The sequence below is a fragment of the Manis javanica genome, chromosome 1 (genome assembly GCF_040802235.1).
Source record: "Manis javanica isolate MJ-LG chromosome 1, MJ_LKY, whole genome shotgun sequence".
Lineage (NCBI taxonomy): Eukaryota > Metazoa > Chordata > Mammalia > Pholidota > Manidae > Manis > Manis javanica.
This window is the reverse complement of record NC_133156.1, coordinates 223,843,265-223,857,034: the sequence shown is the minus strand read 5'-3', so window position 1 is coordinate 223,857,034 and position 13,770 is coordinate 223,843,265. Positions and strand designations below refer to the sequence as shown.

At 35.2% G+C, this 13,770-nt stretch overlaps 1 protein-coding gene across 7 annotated transcripts in view; it reads left to right on the top strand.

Moving 5' to 3' along the window:
- The window catches only part of NCOA1 (nuclear receptor coactivator 1), a 176,626-nt gene that overhangs the window by 144,645 nt on the left and 18,211 nt on the right, over nt 1–13,770 (top strand). For all 7 annotated transcript variants that reach the window (XM_073215773.1, XM_073215777.1, XM_073215778.1 and 4 more), the window contains 2 exons: nt 5,135–5,236; nt 7,130–7,532. In XM_073215773.1, coding sequence (XP_073071874.1) covers nt 5,135–5,236; nt 7,130–7,532 — 505 coding nt within the window. The remainder of the gene's footprint in view (nt 1–5,134; nt 5,237–7,129; nt 7,533–13,770) is intronic.

Here is a 13,770-nt window from a genome sequence, read left to right as displayed (position 1 = left end):
TATTCTGTCAGCAAGGAAGAAGAAAATATATGACTGTGGGCTGGCAGTAACAGTACCTGATAAAATCAAGAAATTAAGGTTTAAAAATATTATTTTTAGTTGGCAGGTTGTATAGTTTAAGTGAACAAGTTCATATCATTGCAGAAAAAAAATGCCATCAGTGCACTAAAAATTAAACATTTTGAAATATAGAAAGCAAACAAAATTATAATATGCTAATAATACAGCTACTTACATAGAAGACTTAGAATCTTCAGGGAACTTAGAACTAATAGAGAAGTTTAGACATATTTCTAGATAAAAGAACAAGAAATAAAAATCAATGTCAACACTTTTTACTAGCAGCAACTAATTAGAAAAAAAAATTTCAAAATATGTTCACAATTTATGAAACTTAGAAAATTTTAAGTCATAATTCAAAGTCCAAAAGGAGATCCAAATAAAGATATTCATAATTAAAATATTGTCATGAAGATAGTAATCATTCTGAAACTAATCTATAAATTCAGGGGAATTCCAGTCAACATCTCAACATGGAATTTGACAAATAGATGCCAAATTTAATTTAGAAGCATGAATACAGTCTGGAAGAATGAGGATGAACTTGCTTACTATATATCAAGATTTAAAATTTAAGCCTTAGAAATTAAAACAATGTGGGACATAGGGATAAACAGTTCTACCAATTGGAACATAGTAGAGAACCCAGAGACACATGCCGACATATATGAAGACTTAATAAGTGTCAGTTGCCACAGTCGGTGGAGAAAGAATGGCCTATGTAATAAAGGCTTGTACAGTTGGCTATCCATGAAAGGGAAAGATTAAATCAGCTCCTTATATCGTACTCAAAAATAAATTCTAGGTCGTTTGACGACCTAAATGTGAATATGAATAGAGATCTCTGTGGCCCCTTAAGAGGACATAAAGGAAAAGTTTGATGTTTCCTTTAAAATTTAAAACTTAGAAGATAAAAGACACCATAAACAGGTTAAAAGATAAGTCATGGATTCAGGGAAGATATCTGCAACCCCATATAACTGACAAAGGATTACTATTCACAATACTTGAGATTCATACATGCTGTTCATTATACACTTTCCTCACTGAATTGATATCATCTGTTTACTTATAATTGGTTATATCCTCTCCTTCTCTCTTCCCTCTTGCCAAATACAGGAGGTGTAAGCATCTCATAGGCAGGAATTTAGCACAGTGCCCAATGATTTGAGAAAATAAAGAAAGGGACATACTCAGGTCTGCATTGTAGTTTTCTTTTTAAAGAATTTTTTTAAAAGATCAGTTTGAAAACAGGTATAATGTCTTGACCTTAAGTATATCTCATTGACTGGAATATGGTACACAAAGAATAAAAAATTCCTGAGATCTTAAATTTTATTATACAGTTATGAATAATCCCCAGTTGGGAAATGGGGAGGAAAAACACCCTAGGAAACTAGTGTAAATATGTTGATTGAGACTTTTCAAGAACAGCAGAAAAGAAGGAGGGAGGTGATGACGAAGAAGAAATACAGATCATAATACAAGGCTTTAGGGGTGGTGTCTGCTTGTAGTTCAAGTAAGTGGAGACTCAAGAACTATATCCATAATACCAATAAAGAATTTCTAAAGTTCTATTTTGGGAAAAGGGCAACCACATAAGTAGGTCTAATGCCTGCTGCTCGGAAAGTAGTGTAACATTGGCTGACGAAACTGCAATTATTCTATTCCAGTTTTTCTTCTTCTCCAGCAAGGGTCTTCATACTATCAAGAAAAGAATAATACGAAGAGGAAGTAGCAGATAAATATGGTATTCTTAGCCATCTCAGGCAAGTCAGGCCCAGATACGTTATGTGTTAGGGTACTGAAGAAAGGTATGGATCTGGTGTCACAACCACTGTAGATAATCTTTTATATATTATAGAGAAGTAACAAAAAAGGAGAACTAACACCAAAGAGCAGAAAGTACAGAGAAGCAGATTCCACCTCTGTAATTCTGGCAAGGAGAACTGCCTGATAAAAGAATAAGCTTTTTTTAAAAAGAAATCCTTTTTTAAAAGAAATTTATGCAGTGGCTGGGTCAGGGTTCTCATACTTGGCACTATTAACTTTTTGAGCCAGATACTTCTAATTATAGGGGCTTCCTATTCATTAAGGATATTGAGCATTGTCCCTGACCTCTGCCCACTACATGCTGGTAACAGCCCCTCCCCAAGGTGTGGCAACCAGAAGTCTTCAGACATTGCCAAATGTTCCTCGTAAGCCAGCATCACCCCTGTTTGAGTACCTCTAGATAATAGGTAACCATGTTTTGGGTTTACTATAGAATGATTTCTTGCTAAGACATTGAAAAAAGAATGCATTCGAACACAAAATGCCAGCCAGTCTGAACTGTGTGTGGGCTGGGTTTGTCTTTTCACTGGCCACAAGTCCCACATGTCCTTCTGTAATAACAAGCCTTTTGACCTAGCTGTTTAGGCTTTTGTTATGTCCCCAGCAGTAAGTACTACCAGCCTCTCTCCTGCCACTCCCCAAACCCCTAAAAGTCACGATGTCTGACGAGATAAGAGATATGGTGACCCTTTGGGGAAGACTTCCTTGGAAGAAATAGAACTTGACCTGCTTGCTGGAAAATGGGTGGCATTTTAATAATCAGAAGCAGCAGTTCAGAGCGACAACCACATTAGTCAAGTTATATGCACAGATAGTCAAAGGGAGGGAAAAATGAACAAGAGTTATTTCAAGGGCAGAAATAAATTATTCTTAGTGAACAGAAAATGTAGGTTGGTGCTATTTAGAAAAATTTCTTCTATTTGTCTAAACAGCCTTTTTATTTTCTAAGGTTTTAATTTCTAAGGTTATTTTCTCATTTTTACTACCCCTCAACTATCTTTCCTCCTTACCCACCCATTTCCTTCTCATGTTATCACACAATTCAAAGAAAATATAAAGCTCTAAGTTTGGAGTCCCAACTCCCACTCCCCTGGCAATTTTATTTCTCTCCATCACTAAGTATTGATGTATTTTCACCTGTCCTTGTTGTCTTCTCTTCTCTCTGTAGACTTGCTATCCTTTTTGCCTTAAGTTTGCCGTCCTCCTTGCCACCTGGCAGTCTGATCTTTCAGGGTCCCATTGAGCTCACTCATGGTCATCCCTGCCTTCATGTCCTAGGCTAAGTTAGCCGCTCCCTCTGTGCTGCTCTAGGTCTCCGAGTATGCAAGCCCAGCACTGCTTGCTCTACAGCAAGCACACTGCAGTTGCTCTGTATTGACCTCAGCCACTCAACAGAGAATTCCCAGACATTCACTCACCTTTATAGCCTTCAAACTCTATGTACTATCTTACATATACTGAGTTTTTAAAATAAATCTTTGTGAAATTAATGGTTATTTAAACGTGTCCATGGTCTGTTGAGTTTAAAAAGTAGATAGATTTATATACTTTAGAGTCTCTTTAAGTTTTAAAACCATAGTATTGATATCTTTATTTTTGAAGTGGTCCAAATATTTTATCCTATTCCACAATTGCTGAAAGAGTTGCAATTTTAATATTTATATTATATTGAGCTTTTTCCTTTCCAAATCAGTTTGTTTTCTAATCTAATGAGAATCAGGAAATGAATAAAACTAAAAGTAAGATTTGAGCTATTTGGCACTGAGAAGACAAGCAGCAACTCTAGCATCTTACTATGCTGATGGACAGTGATGACTGCAGTGGGGTAGGGGTGTGGGCTTGAGAATAGGGGTGAATGTAGTAACCACAGTGTTGCTCATGTGAAATCTTCATAAGATTGTATATCAGTGATACCTTAATTTAAAAAGAATAATTGAACTATTTGGAGATTAGAGATTTAATTGTTCACAGCTTTATGTATTCTCTTATAAAACTCATAACCTTTCTAGTTTGCGTAAAGCATACTAAAATATATCAAATGTGTTAAAATACATTAATATATCAATATATTTTATAAGTAATTTATAAGTTACAAAGGACCATATAAGTCCAAAATAATGTTAATATTATTGTTACTGTTCTCTCTCTAAACAGTTTATTTGTATCAAATTACTAAGCAAGAAAATCTTTAGCTATAGTTTGTAGATCTTCAAGGTTACTTGTTTTGTTACCTGATAAAGTTCAGGCATGCCTATGACCTGGATCCCTACGCCTGATACAGATACCATCTCCCAAACTAGTGTTCCATAGAAGATTGTTCTTGGAGATAAATGTTGATGGCTATATGTATCAGAAAAAAGGTTTGTGATAGGTAAGCTGCATAATATCCCCTTCTTAGAGATCCACAGTATGCTTTGGCCAATTAAAGGCTCATAGAATTACTGCAGTAAAGAAATCTGTTTCACCTTGTGTAACCCATCATTTCCAATACTTAGCACAGCACAGCATGCTATTTTCCTGGCACATCTATTAATATCCTGCAGAACAATGTTCTTTAGAACACCAATTTGGAAAATGCTAGTCTAAAGTAATTACTTCTCCTAGTTAAATAAATAGTCCATTTTCTCAGACCATTTGTTTCTTACATAATTCTCTCTAACTAATGAAATCACACTGGATTTTCTCCAAATATGTACCCATCGGGTAGGCACCCTCCAACTGAGAAGTACCTCAACTTTTCCATTCATCTTCCAGAACTTTATAAAATGTGCCCTATTATATACTTACTTTCTTACTCAGAACAGTTTGAGACCTAAGGCTGATGTTTCTTTTCTTTCCATTATTGCACATATGTGAAATAACATGTTTAAAAAAGAATGATAAACATGTATGTGTATGTCTGTGCATGTATATATGTATACAAACTGCAGAACACTAAATATGGCAGAGCACTTGAAAGTAGAATCCATACACATGTACATATATGCACACAAGTATATGTACATATGAATGTATTCTACTTTTAAGTGCTTTCCCTTATTTAGTGCTTTGTAAGCAAAAAGTATTTGATAAATGTTAGAAATTTCCAGCCTTTTGGCAAATAAATATGGGAAATAATCTTACTAAACTGCAATACTAAAACTTGATAGCAATCAATAAAAAAATTATGCTACTCTGCAAGGACCTAACTATATGTTATTATGTAGAAATATGATTTCTCATTGTTTCCATTTTTCTCTAGTTGATACACCAGAATCGGCAAGCTATCTTGAACCAGTTTGCAGCAAATGCTCCTGTTGGCATCAATATGAGATCAGGCATGCAGCAGCAAATTACACCTCAGGTAATGTGAGAAAAACGGACATTGTTAGTACTTCTCTAACCCAAGCTGTGTTTCTTAAAATGTTGACGTACATGGCTTTGACATGGTCTGTGAATTGATCTTTTAATGATGTTTGTAGTATAGCTTTCTTCCAGAATGAATTTATAATTAGCTTGTGATACCCCTTCCTGATACTTGATCTAAAGCTCAGAGTTCTTTGTTTTGTTGTACTGTTATTGTCACTGCTCTCACATACCAGACGAATAAGGAGGAAACTCTTCCTGCTGGACTAAATGGTACCAGTAACAAGAAGCCTCAGATATGAAACTGAATGGTACCTGAAACCTGATCAAAGCCCTGTCACATTACAGAGTCATCTTCACTACCTTGTGTTCTCTGCTCAGAGCATCAGCATTTCTTGTTTTTGATTTATTTTAACAATCCTTGTATATGAACCCAGAGCCATTGAAATTTTAAACATAAAAAAACTGGGTAGCCTTCTGAGTGTTGTCTAATACTCATTCCCTACCTAACTTCCACACATAATTTAACATTTTTGCTTCAGACACTTCTTTGTTTTCTTAACCAAATTGGACACAAATTTTGGGAAATGAGTGATTTTAGAGAGGATTCAAAAAAAAAGTTCTTCATCTCTCTATAAAACATACCTAGATGGATTTGGAGCAAATAGGGGAAGACAACACTAACCAAAAGAATAAATATTGACAGAAACTGCTGTTAAGCAGCAGACATTGGCATCTTCATGTATCCAGATTTGGGTTTCTCTTTGTCTAGAAATCTGTGGTAGCTCATGCAAGGGTAATTAGGTTATGATGAAACAAGACCCTGCTTTTGGGATTCACATAAAAATGATTTCTATCAGAAAGTTACATGTCACAGTTTCTTCTAGACAGGCTGTGTCTACTTGACAGGCTTCATATTTAGTGGAGCTGTATGCTTTAATCAAATCTTAAATCTGAATTGACATTTTCCAAGTAAGGCTTTATTGATATGCCATGTTGCTTTTCAAGTTAGACCAAAAAATGGTTTCAACCTAATTCCACCACTTTTTTTATCATTCATAATATTATAGCTATTAAAACACTTTAATGCCTGGAATTTTCTTGTACTACAACAAGGATGCAAAATAACTGGTTCCATTTATTTCTGTTTATTATTTTATTTCTAATTAATAAAGTTCTTTTTAAGTGGTAATTTATTAGCATTGGATCCTGGATTTCTGATTCTTCCTTTCTTAATGGTGTTTATAGGTTTTTCTAATGGTAAAGATAATACATGTTTATTACAGATAATTTGGAAAATATAGAAAACTACAATGAAGAAAATTTAAATCTCCTGTAATCACATTTTATTCATTTAAGTATAGTGGAATAAATTATCTCCATGAGAAAAAGAGGAAACTAAGTTTCTCCATACTAGAAACACAGTAAATTTTCTGAAAATGAAAAAGAAAAGTCTCCTTTCAACCTAATGTGAGATAGAATAGAAATCATCAAGCACATTTGCCTTCTGTTCTTCATGATTTTCCTGTTTCTCCTAACAGTTTTCTTGGCCTACATTATAATACTAATCAGTATATACTTTCTTTGACCTTTTTCAGTTCTGTGTGACTTTCAATGGGGAATTTGCATTTAACCAGCTTTGACGGTCAGATACTGTTTTAGCCATTCTCAACTACCTTTAATCTATGAAATGTACTTAATTTAATTTATTATTTTTTCTATGATAATTACTTAAAAGTTTTTGTTCCTTTTCTGTTTTAGTTTCCCTTGTATACCAGTATTGCTACATATTTTTTGCCCTAAGCTACTAGGCTTTATTTTGTAAGCTTTCCAAGATAGGTAGTGATTGTAATAATATTAGTAACTGAGGATTTTTCTTCCTCCTCTGCAGCCACCCCTGAATGCCCAAATGTTGGCACAGCGCCAACGGGAGTTGTACAGTCAACAGCACCGACAGAGGCAGCTAATACAGCAGCAAAGAGCCATGCTCATGAGACAACAAAGCTTTGGGAACAATCTCCCTCCCTCATCTGGACTGCCAGTTCAAATGGGGAACCCCCGTCTTCCTCAGGGTGCTCCGCAGCAATTCCCCTACCCACCAAACTATGGTACAAATCCAGGAACCCCACCTGCTTCTACCAGCCCATTTTCACAACTGGCAGCAAATCCTGAGTCAACCTTGGCCAACCGCAATAGTATGGTGAACAGAGGCATGACAGGAAGCATGGGAGGACAGTTTGGCAATGGAATCAATCCTCAGATGCAGCAGAGTGTCTTCCAGTATCCAGGATCAGGTATGAGGATCACACCTGTACATTGCTTTTGTAAGTACTACATACAGGCTCAGGTCTCTCTTCCTGCATATTTCAGTTCGCTAACATTGAGACAGTGCGCTGAAAAAGAGAGTCACTGAACATGGGCATCAGAAGTTCCAGGCTCCAGACTCAGCTCTTTCCACTAAATGGTTGAATGTTTTGAGGCTTATCTCTCATTGATAGCTAATATGATTAAATTGGAGAATCCATAAGGATCTGTCTGACTCTAAAATTTGTAATTTTGTCTGCAAAGCACATTCTCTTATTTTCTTACTTTCCTTCATGGATCCCTATAAGAATCTACTGACAGTCCACTTTAAACGATGGGTTTAAGTATAGTAACTCAAAATTTGCATACAGTTTTTTCATTACGGTGGCAGTTTTATTTTTGAAAGTGACATAAGGATAATCAGTCTTCACAATGTCAGGCAATTTTCTGGCTTCCAAAAGGCTTTTTCTTTCAATCTTTCATCTCTTCCATTCTTCTTGTCCTGGGTGATACCTGTTTTTATTTTTCTTCTGTCACTTTAAGATTCTAATATGTGGCAGCAATAAAACACATTTGATTAATCCACCATGTTTCATCAAACTGATGCAAAATTAAAGACCAATTCCTGAAAAAAACTGAAATAAATCCCTTCATTTTATAAATGAAAGAAAAAGTAAATTTTAAGCCTGCTTAAAAATGAATTTCAATGAGAAGGCTGCTGTTTTGCTTGAATAAAATGTTGGAAGTTATATAGAGATTTTTGACATAGCAATATGCTTATCAACCCTGACAGCCAAATCAATTTAGACTTCTTATTCCGGTTAAAACAAGTGCTAAAATCCTTTGACTATTAAATTAGATATCTAGGGAGACTTATGTCAGAGAATACCAGAATTCTCTAAGACATTTTAATCAAAATTATGGCACATTAATTCCTTTGTCCTCAAGATAATGAAGTCATCTTTGGCTGGTTTATATCACTGACACTATCTGTGTGGGCAAGAAAAGGATTGTAAATCCATATTTTAATTATAAGATTATACTAATAGGAGTAACCTTCAAAAGAGTTGCATTTTCATGTGCCTTACAATTTCTGTATGCAAAGAATTTGACAGGGCCTTTTCATTTTATTTATTCACTTTATTCTTATTTCACTTCATTCTGCAGAAATATTTCCTTCCAATTAGAAGACTTATGTAGTTATCTGTTTCCCTATTCCTTTTCCAAAACGGCAGCTTAGCTGAAATGGCAAATAGGTTCTTAGTAGAACTCATGATATTGATTGCAGATCCTTAAATCAAAGATTTATCTTATTGGGGGAAAAAAGTAACTACAAGTAATCCAAATTTAAGATAAAAAGGATATAATAAATATATAATATATGTATAATATAAAATATAAATTCCCCAAGGATTCTTTTCTCTTAAAAAATAAAAACAGCACTTTTGTTAATTTTCAGTCATGCTCTTTAACACTTCTTCTCCATCGGGCCAAGAAAGGAAAACTTCCTATTCTGCTCCCATTCTTTGACAAAGCCACCTGAAAGGCAGTGTCTGAAAACCTCAGTTTCGATGAAGTTGACAAGATGTCTTTCAGAGTTGTAGGTCTAGTCTTTGATCTATTGCATGTCAGTATAAAACACAGTGATTGAGATAATGAGTGGTTCGAGCTTCTTTCTTCTCCAAGCAGTATCACTAGATGTGTTACCACCCATTGTAAGTGCTCTGTCAGTACCTAAATTTTTCTGGCAGTCCAACTCTTGATTGATAAAAGATACTTTTCAAAAAATAAGACTTTTTCTTTGATAAAGTCAGCAGTTATACTACAAACAAAATTCCAGAAGCTGAGTATGATGGAGAGAGTAGTTGCAGATCGAAATGATATGGCAGAGCTTTCAGTTCCTCTTCCATGAACTGCTTCAAAATAGTAGGGGGAAAATTGTTAGTTTTTCTGAAGAGCATTAGAACATTTAAAGATGCAATGTTTTTAATTTATTCTGTTGCTCTAAGTCATAAACTCACTCCAAGTGATCAACCTGGTAGAAAGTTTCAAAACCATGTTTTGTATTGGTACAAATTCAAGTTCCAACCTTTTCAAGTCAAGCCTTCTCAAAAAAAAAAAAACCTGTTTTTGTACATAAAGTTTTACTGGAACACAGCCATGCTCATTTGTTTACATATTGTCTATTGCTGGCTTCACATAACAGAATTGAGTAGTTAGTTGATACAGAAACTACCGTAACAGTTTGTGGTTATGACCTGCAAAGCTGAAAATATTTACTATCTGGCCCTTTGCAGAAAAGGTTTGCTAATCCCTGTGTGAATTGATGGAAGTTAAAACCAAAGAATGAGTACCTTTGCTGAGCTTTGGTCCTTTACTTTGGCCTCTTTTAACTTAATATAGGCCCAAAGTAAATGATGGAACATGTAGGTAATAGTAATGGCTTCTAGGCAGGTAAGAGTATGCTTCCTTTTTTTCTGAAAACAGAATACTTTTTAGGTTATTATACCACAATGATGAGCACAAGAACAAAATTAGATATTTAAAATTCATTTTATACTAAGGCAAGTAAATATGAAGGAAATTTTTTTTTAATTTTGTACCCACTTTATGAATTCCTTGAAGGCAGTCCAGAACTCCCTCTTCTGTGAAATACAGTAAACATGCTGCTCCACCCATTCCCTCTGAGTGATCTCATCTACTCCTGTGGCTTCAGTGACCTCTTCATGCCAGTGACTGTTCTCTCAGCTCATGTGTACAGCTGCCTTCTGAACAGACATTTGAGTTTTCTCCCAGCACCCCAAACTCAACTTGTCCAAAGTTAGACTCATCAACTCTTTTTCCCCTTCCCTCTTATCTCAGTGTTCCAGCTATAATAAACTTCTCAGGTTCCAAGACAATATATATACCCTCTTTTACTTGTAGGCCTTTGTACATCCTGTATCCTCCCACTAAATTATCCTTCCCTCATGTCTCATTCCTTTTCCTCCCTCCTCTCAGATGTATCTCCTCTGTGAAGCCTTCCCTGACATTCCCAATCATAAGCAGTTACCACCCTGTCTTATGGCCACTTGTTCACCTAGATGCCTTTCTTTTTAAATAGCAAGTTCCTTGAGTGAGCAAAGTATTACCTTTTAAATAGTTGTTTCTTAACTGTTTAGTGCATTTGTCTGGCAGGGAGAGTAGATGCTCAATAAATCTTGGAAGATTTAAGTGAATGAAAGGATGAATCCCAACTCTAATTGCTGCTGCCAAATGGCTACAGTGCTACATATGGTCTGGCAGGGAGACTTAACATACTACGCAAAGACAGAGACATAGACTTTATAAATTAAACGACTCTAGATTGTCTGGTCTGAGGAATACAAGGTCCAATGCAATGGTTGAACCAAGACTACAACTCTTATCTACCTCTCCAATTCATTATTCACAGGCTGGTTATTCTACCAAAATTAGGTCATCTGATAAGGAAAACAGTTAGAATGTGACATGAGCCAGAAAGAAACTTCAAAAGTCATGCTGATATACTTGCAGACTCTTATTTATTATTTAACTTTGACCCCACAAAATAATATGCAGAATATGAGGTTTTCCTCCCCACATATATATTTTTTCTGAAGGAAATTATTTAATCACAATTAAGGCTAAATATATATTAGGAACAGACAAGTATTTTTTTTTGTTATCATTAATCTACAATTACATGAAGGACATTATGTTTACTAGACTCCCCCCTTCACCAAGTTCCCCCCACAAACTCCATTATAGTCACTGTCCATCAGCATAGTAAGATGCTGTAGAATCACTACTTGTCTTCTCTGTGTTGCATAGCCCTCCCTATGCCCCTCCACTAAATTATACATGCTAATCATAAGGCCCCCTTTCTTTTTCCCCGCCCTTATCCCTCCCTTCCCACCCATCCTCCCCAGTCCCTTTCCCTTTGGTAACTGTTAGTCCTTTCTTTGGTTCTGTGATTCTGCTGCTGTTTGTTCCTTCCATTTTTCTTTGTTCTTATACTCCGCATATGAGTGAAATCATTTGGTACTTGTCTTTCTCTGCCTGGCTTATTTCACTGAGCATAATACCCTCTAGCTCCATCCATATTGTTGCAAATGGTAGGATTTGTTTTCTTCTTATGGCTAAATTATATTCCATTGTGTATATGTACCACATCTTCTTTATCCATTCATCTACTGATGGACACTTAGGTTGCTTCCATTTCTTGGCTATTGTAAATAGTGCTGCGATTAACATAGGGCTGCATCTGTCTTTTTCAAACTGGAGTGCTGCATTCTTAGGGTAAATTCCTAGAAATGGAATTCCTGGGTCAAATGGTAAGTCTATTTTGAGCATTTTGAGGAACCTCCATACTGCTTTCCACAATGGTTGAACTAATTTACATTCCCACCAGCAGTGTAGGAGGGTTCCCCTTTCTCCACAACCTCGCCAACATTTGTTGTTGTTTTTCTTTTGGATGGTAGCCATCTTTACTGATGTGAGGTTTTAATTTGCATTTCTCTGCTAACTAGCGATGTGGAGCATCTTTTCATGTGTCTGTTGGCCATCTGAATTTCTTCTTTGGAGAACTGTCTGTTCAGCTCCTCTGCCCATTTTTTAATTGCCTTATTTGCTTTTTGTTTGTTGAGGTGCATGAGCTCTTTATATATTTGGGATGTCAGACAAGTATTTTTTAAAGTTATAACCAAAATTTTTTAAATTTTAAATATAGAATTAATGCAAAGATTGCCAACATATTAATGAAGATTATGGAAAAAACCCACCCTCTAGAGTGATAAATCAAAAAAAATAATATTTTAAGCAAAATTATTTACCAGAGATTAAATTATATATGGAGGAAGCAGCAAGGAGAAAATATGTAGCTTTTCTTGTAATCTTTACCAAGAAAAAATTGTAATTGTAATCTTTAAATCTTACAATTTAAATCTTAAAATTGTAATCTTTACCAAGAAAAAAGGTAAACACTTAGTGAAAGAAAAAAAATTAGTGAATAAATTAACTACATTTCTGAGCAGGTTAACCAAACAAAAAAAGAGAAAAATCTTAAAGTATAAGTGTTAAAAATTATCTTTAAAAAAAAATCTTAAAAAATTAAGTGTTGAAATATTAACAATGACAATACAGAATATTATACCAGCATATACAGTTATGTTTACAAAGAGACATTAATGATGTAGAAACAAGCTTATAATCATAAGGAAAAAAACCAAGTCACAAAATTATGCAAAGTTTTATAAAGGAACATTTGAAGGAATTATACTAAATTATTGGTAATCAAAGTCTGACATTCTTTTTTTCTTTTCTTTATAACTTTTTCTTTTTTTTGAGAGGGCATCTCTCATATTTATTGATCAAATGGTTGTTAACAACAATAAAATTCTGTATAGGGGACTCAGTGCTCAATGTACACTCATTAATCCACCCCAAGCCTAATTCTCATCAGTCTCCAATCTTCTGAAGCATAAGGAACAAGTTCTTACATGGTGAACAAATTCTTACATAGTCAATAAGTTTTTACATGGTGAACAGTACAAGGGCAGTCATCACAGAAACTTTCGGTTTTGATCACTCATTATGAACTATAAACAATCAGGTCAAATATGAATTCGTTTGATTTTTATACTTGATTTATATGTGAATCCCACATTTCTCCCTTATTATTATTATTATTATTATTATTAATAAAATGCTAAAGTGGTAGGTAGATGCAAGATAAAGGTAGAAAACATAGTTTAGTGCTGTAAGAGAGCAAATGTAGATGATCAGGTGCGTGCCTGTAGACTATGTGTTAATCCAAGCTAGACAAGGGCAATAAAACATCCACAGATGCAGATTTCTCTCAAAACAGGGGGGGTGAGGTTCTAAGCCTCACCTCTGTTGATCCCCAATTTCTCACCTGATGGCCCCCCTGCGACTGTGCCTGTCTTAGGTTGTTCCTCCCTTGAGGAATCTTACCCGTCTCTGGCTAACCGGTCATCTTCCGGGGCCATTCAGGGAAATGTAAAGTTGGTAAGTGAGAGAGAAGCAATATTGTTTGAAAAGGTTAGCTTTTTGATTCTTTGCATATTTATGCCCTGTGGCTTCTATGCCCAGCATTTGTCTTGAGGTATCTTTACCACTTGGAAGAATTATGATACTCGGTAAATTTGATATGAGGCACGAATTCTATTTAAGGGTTGTAGTTAGGAAGGAAGAAGAAACACTATAGAA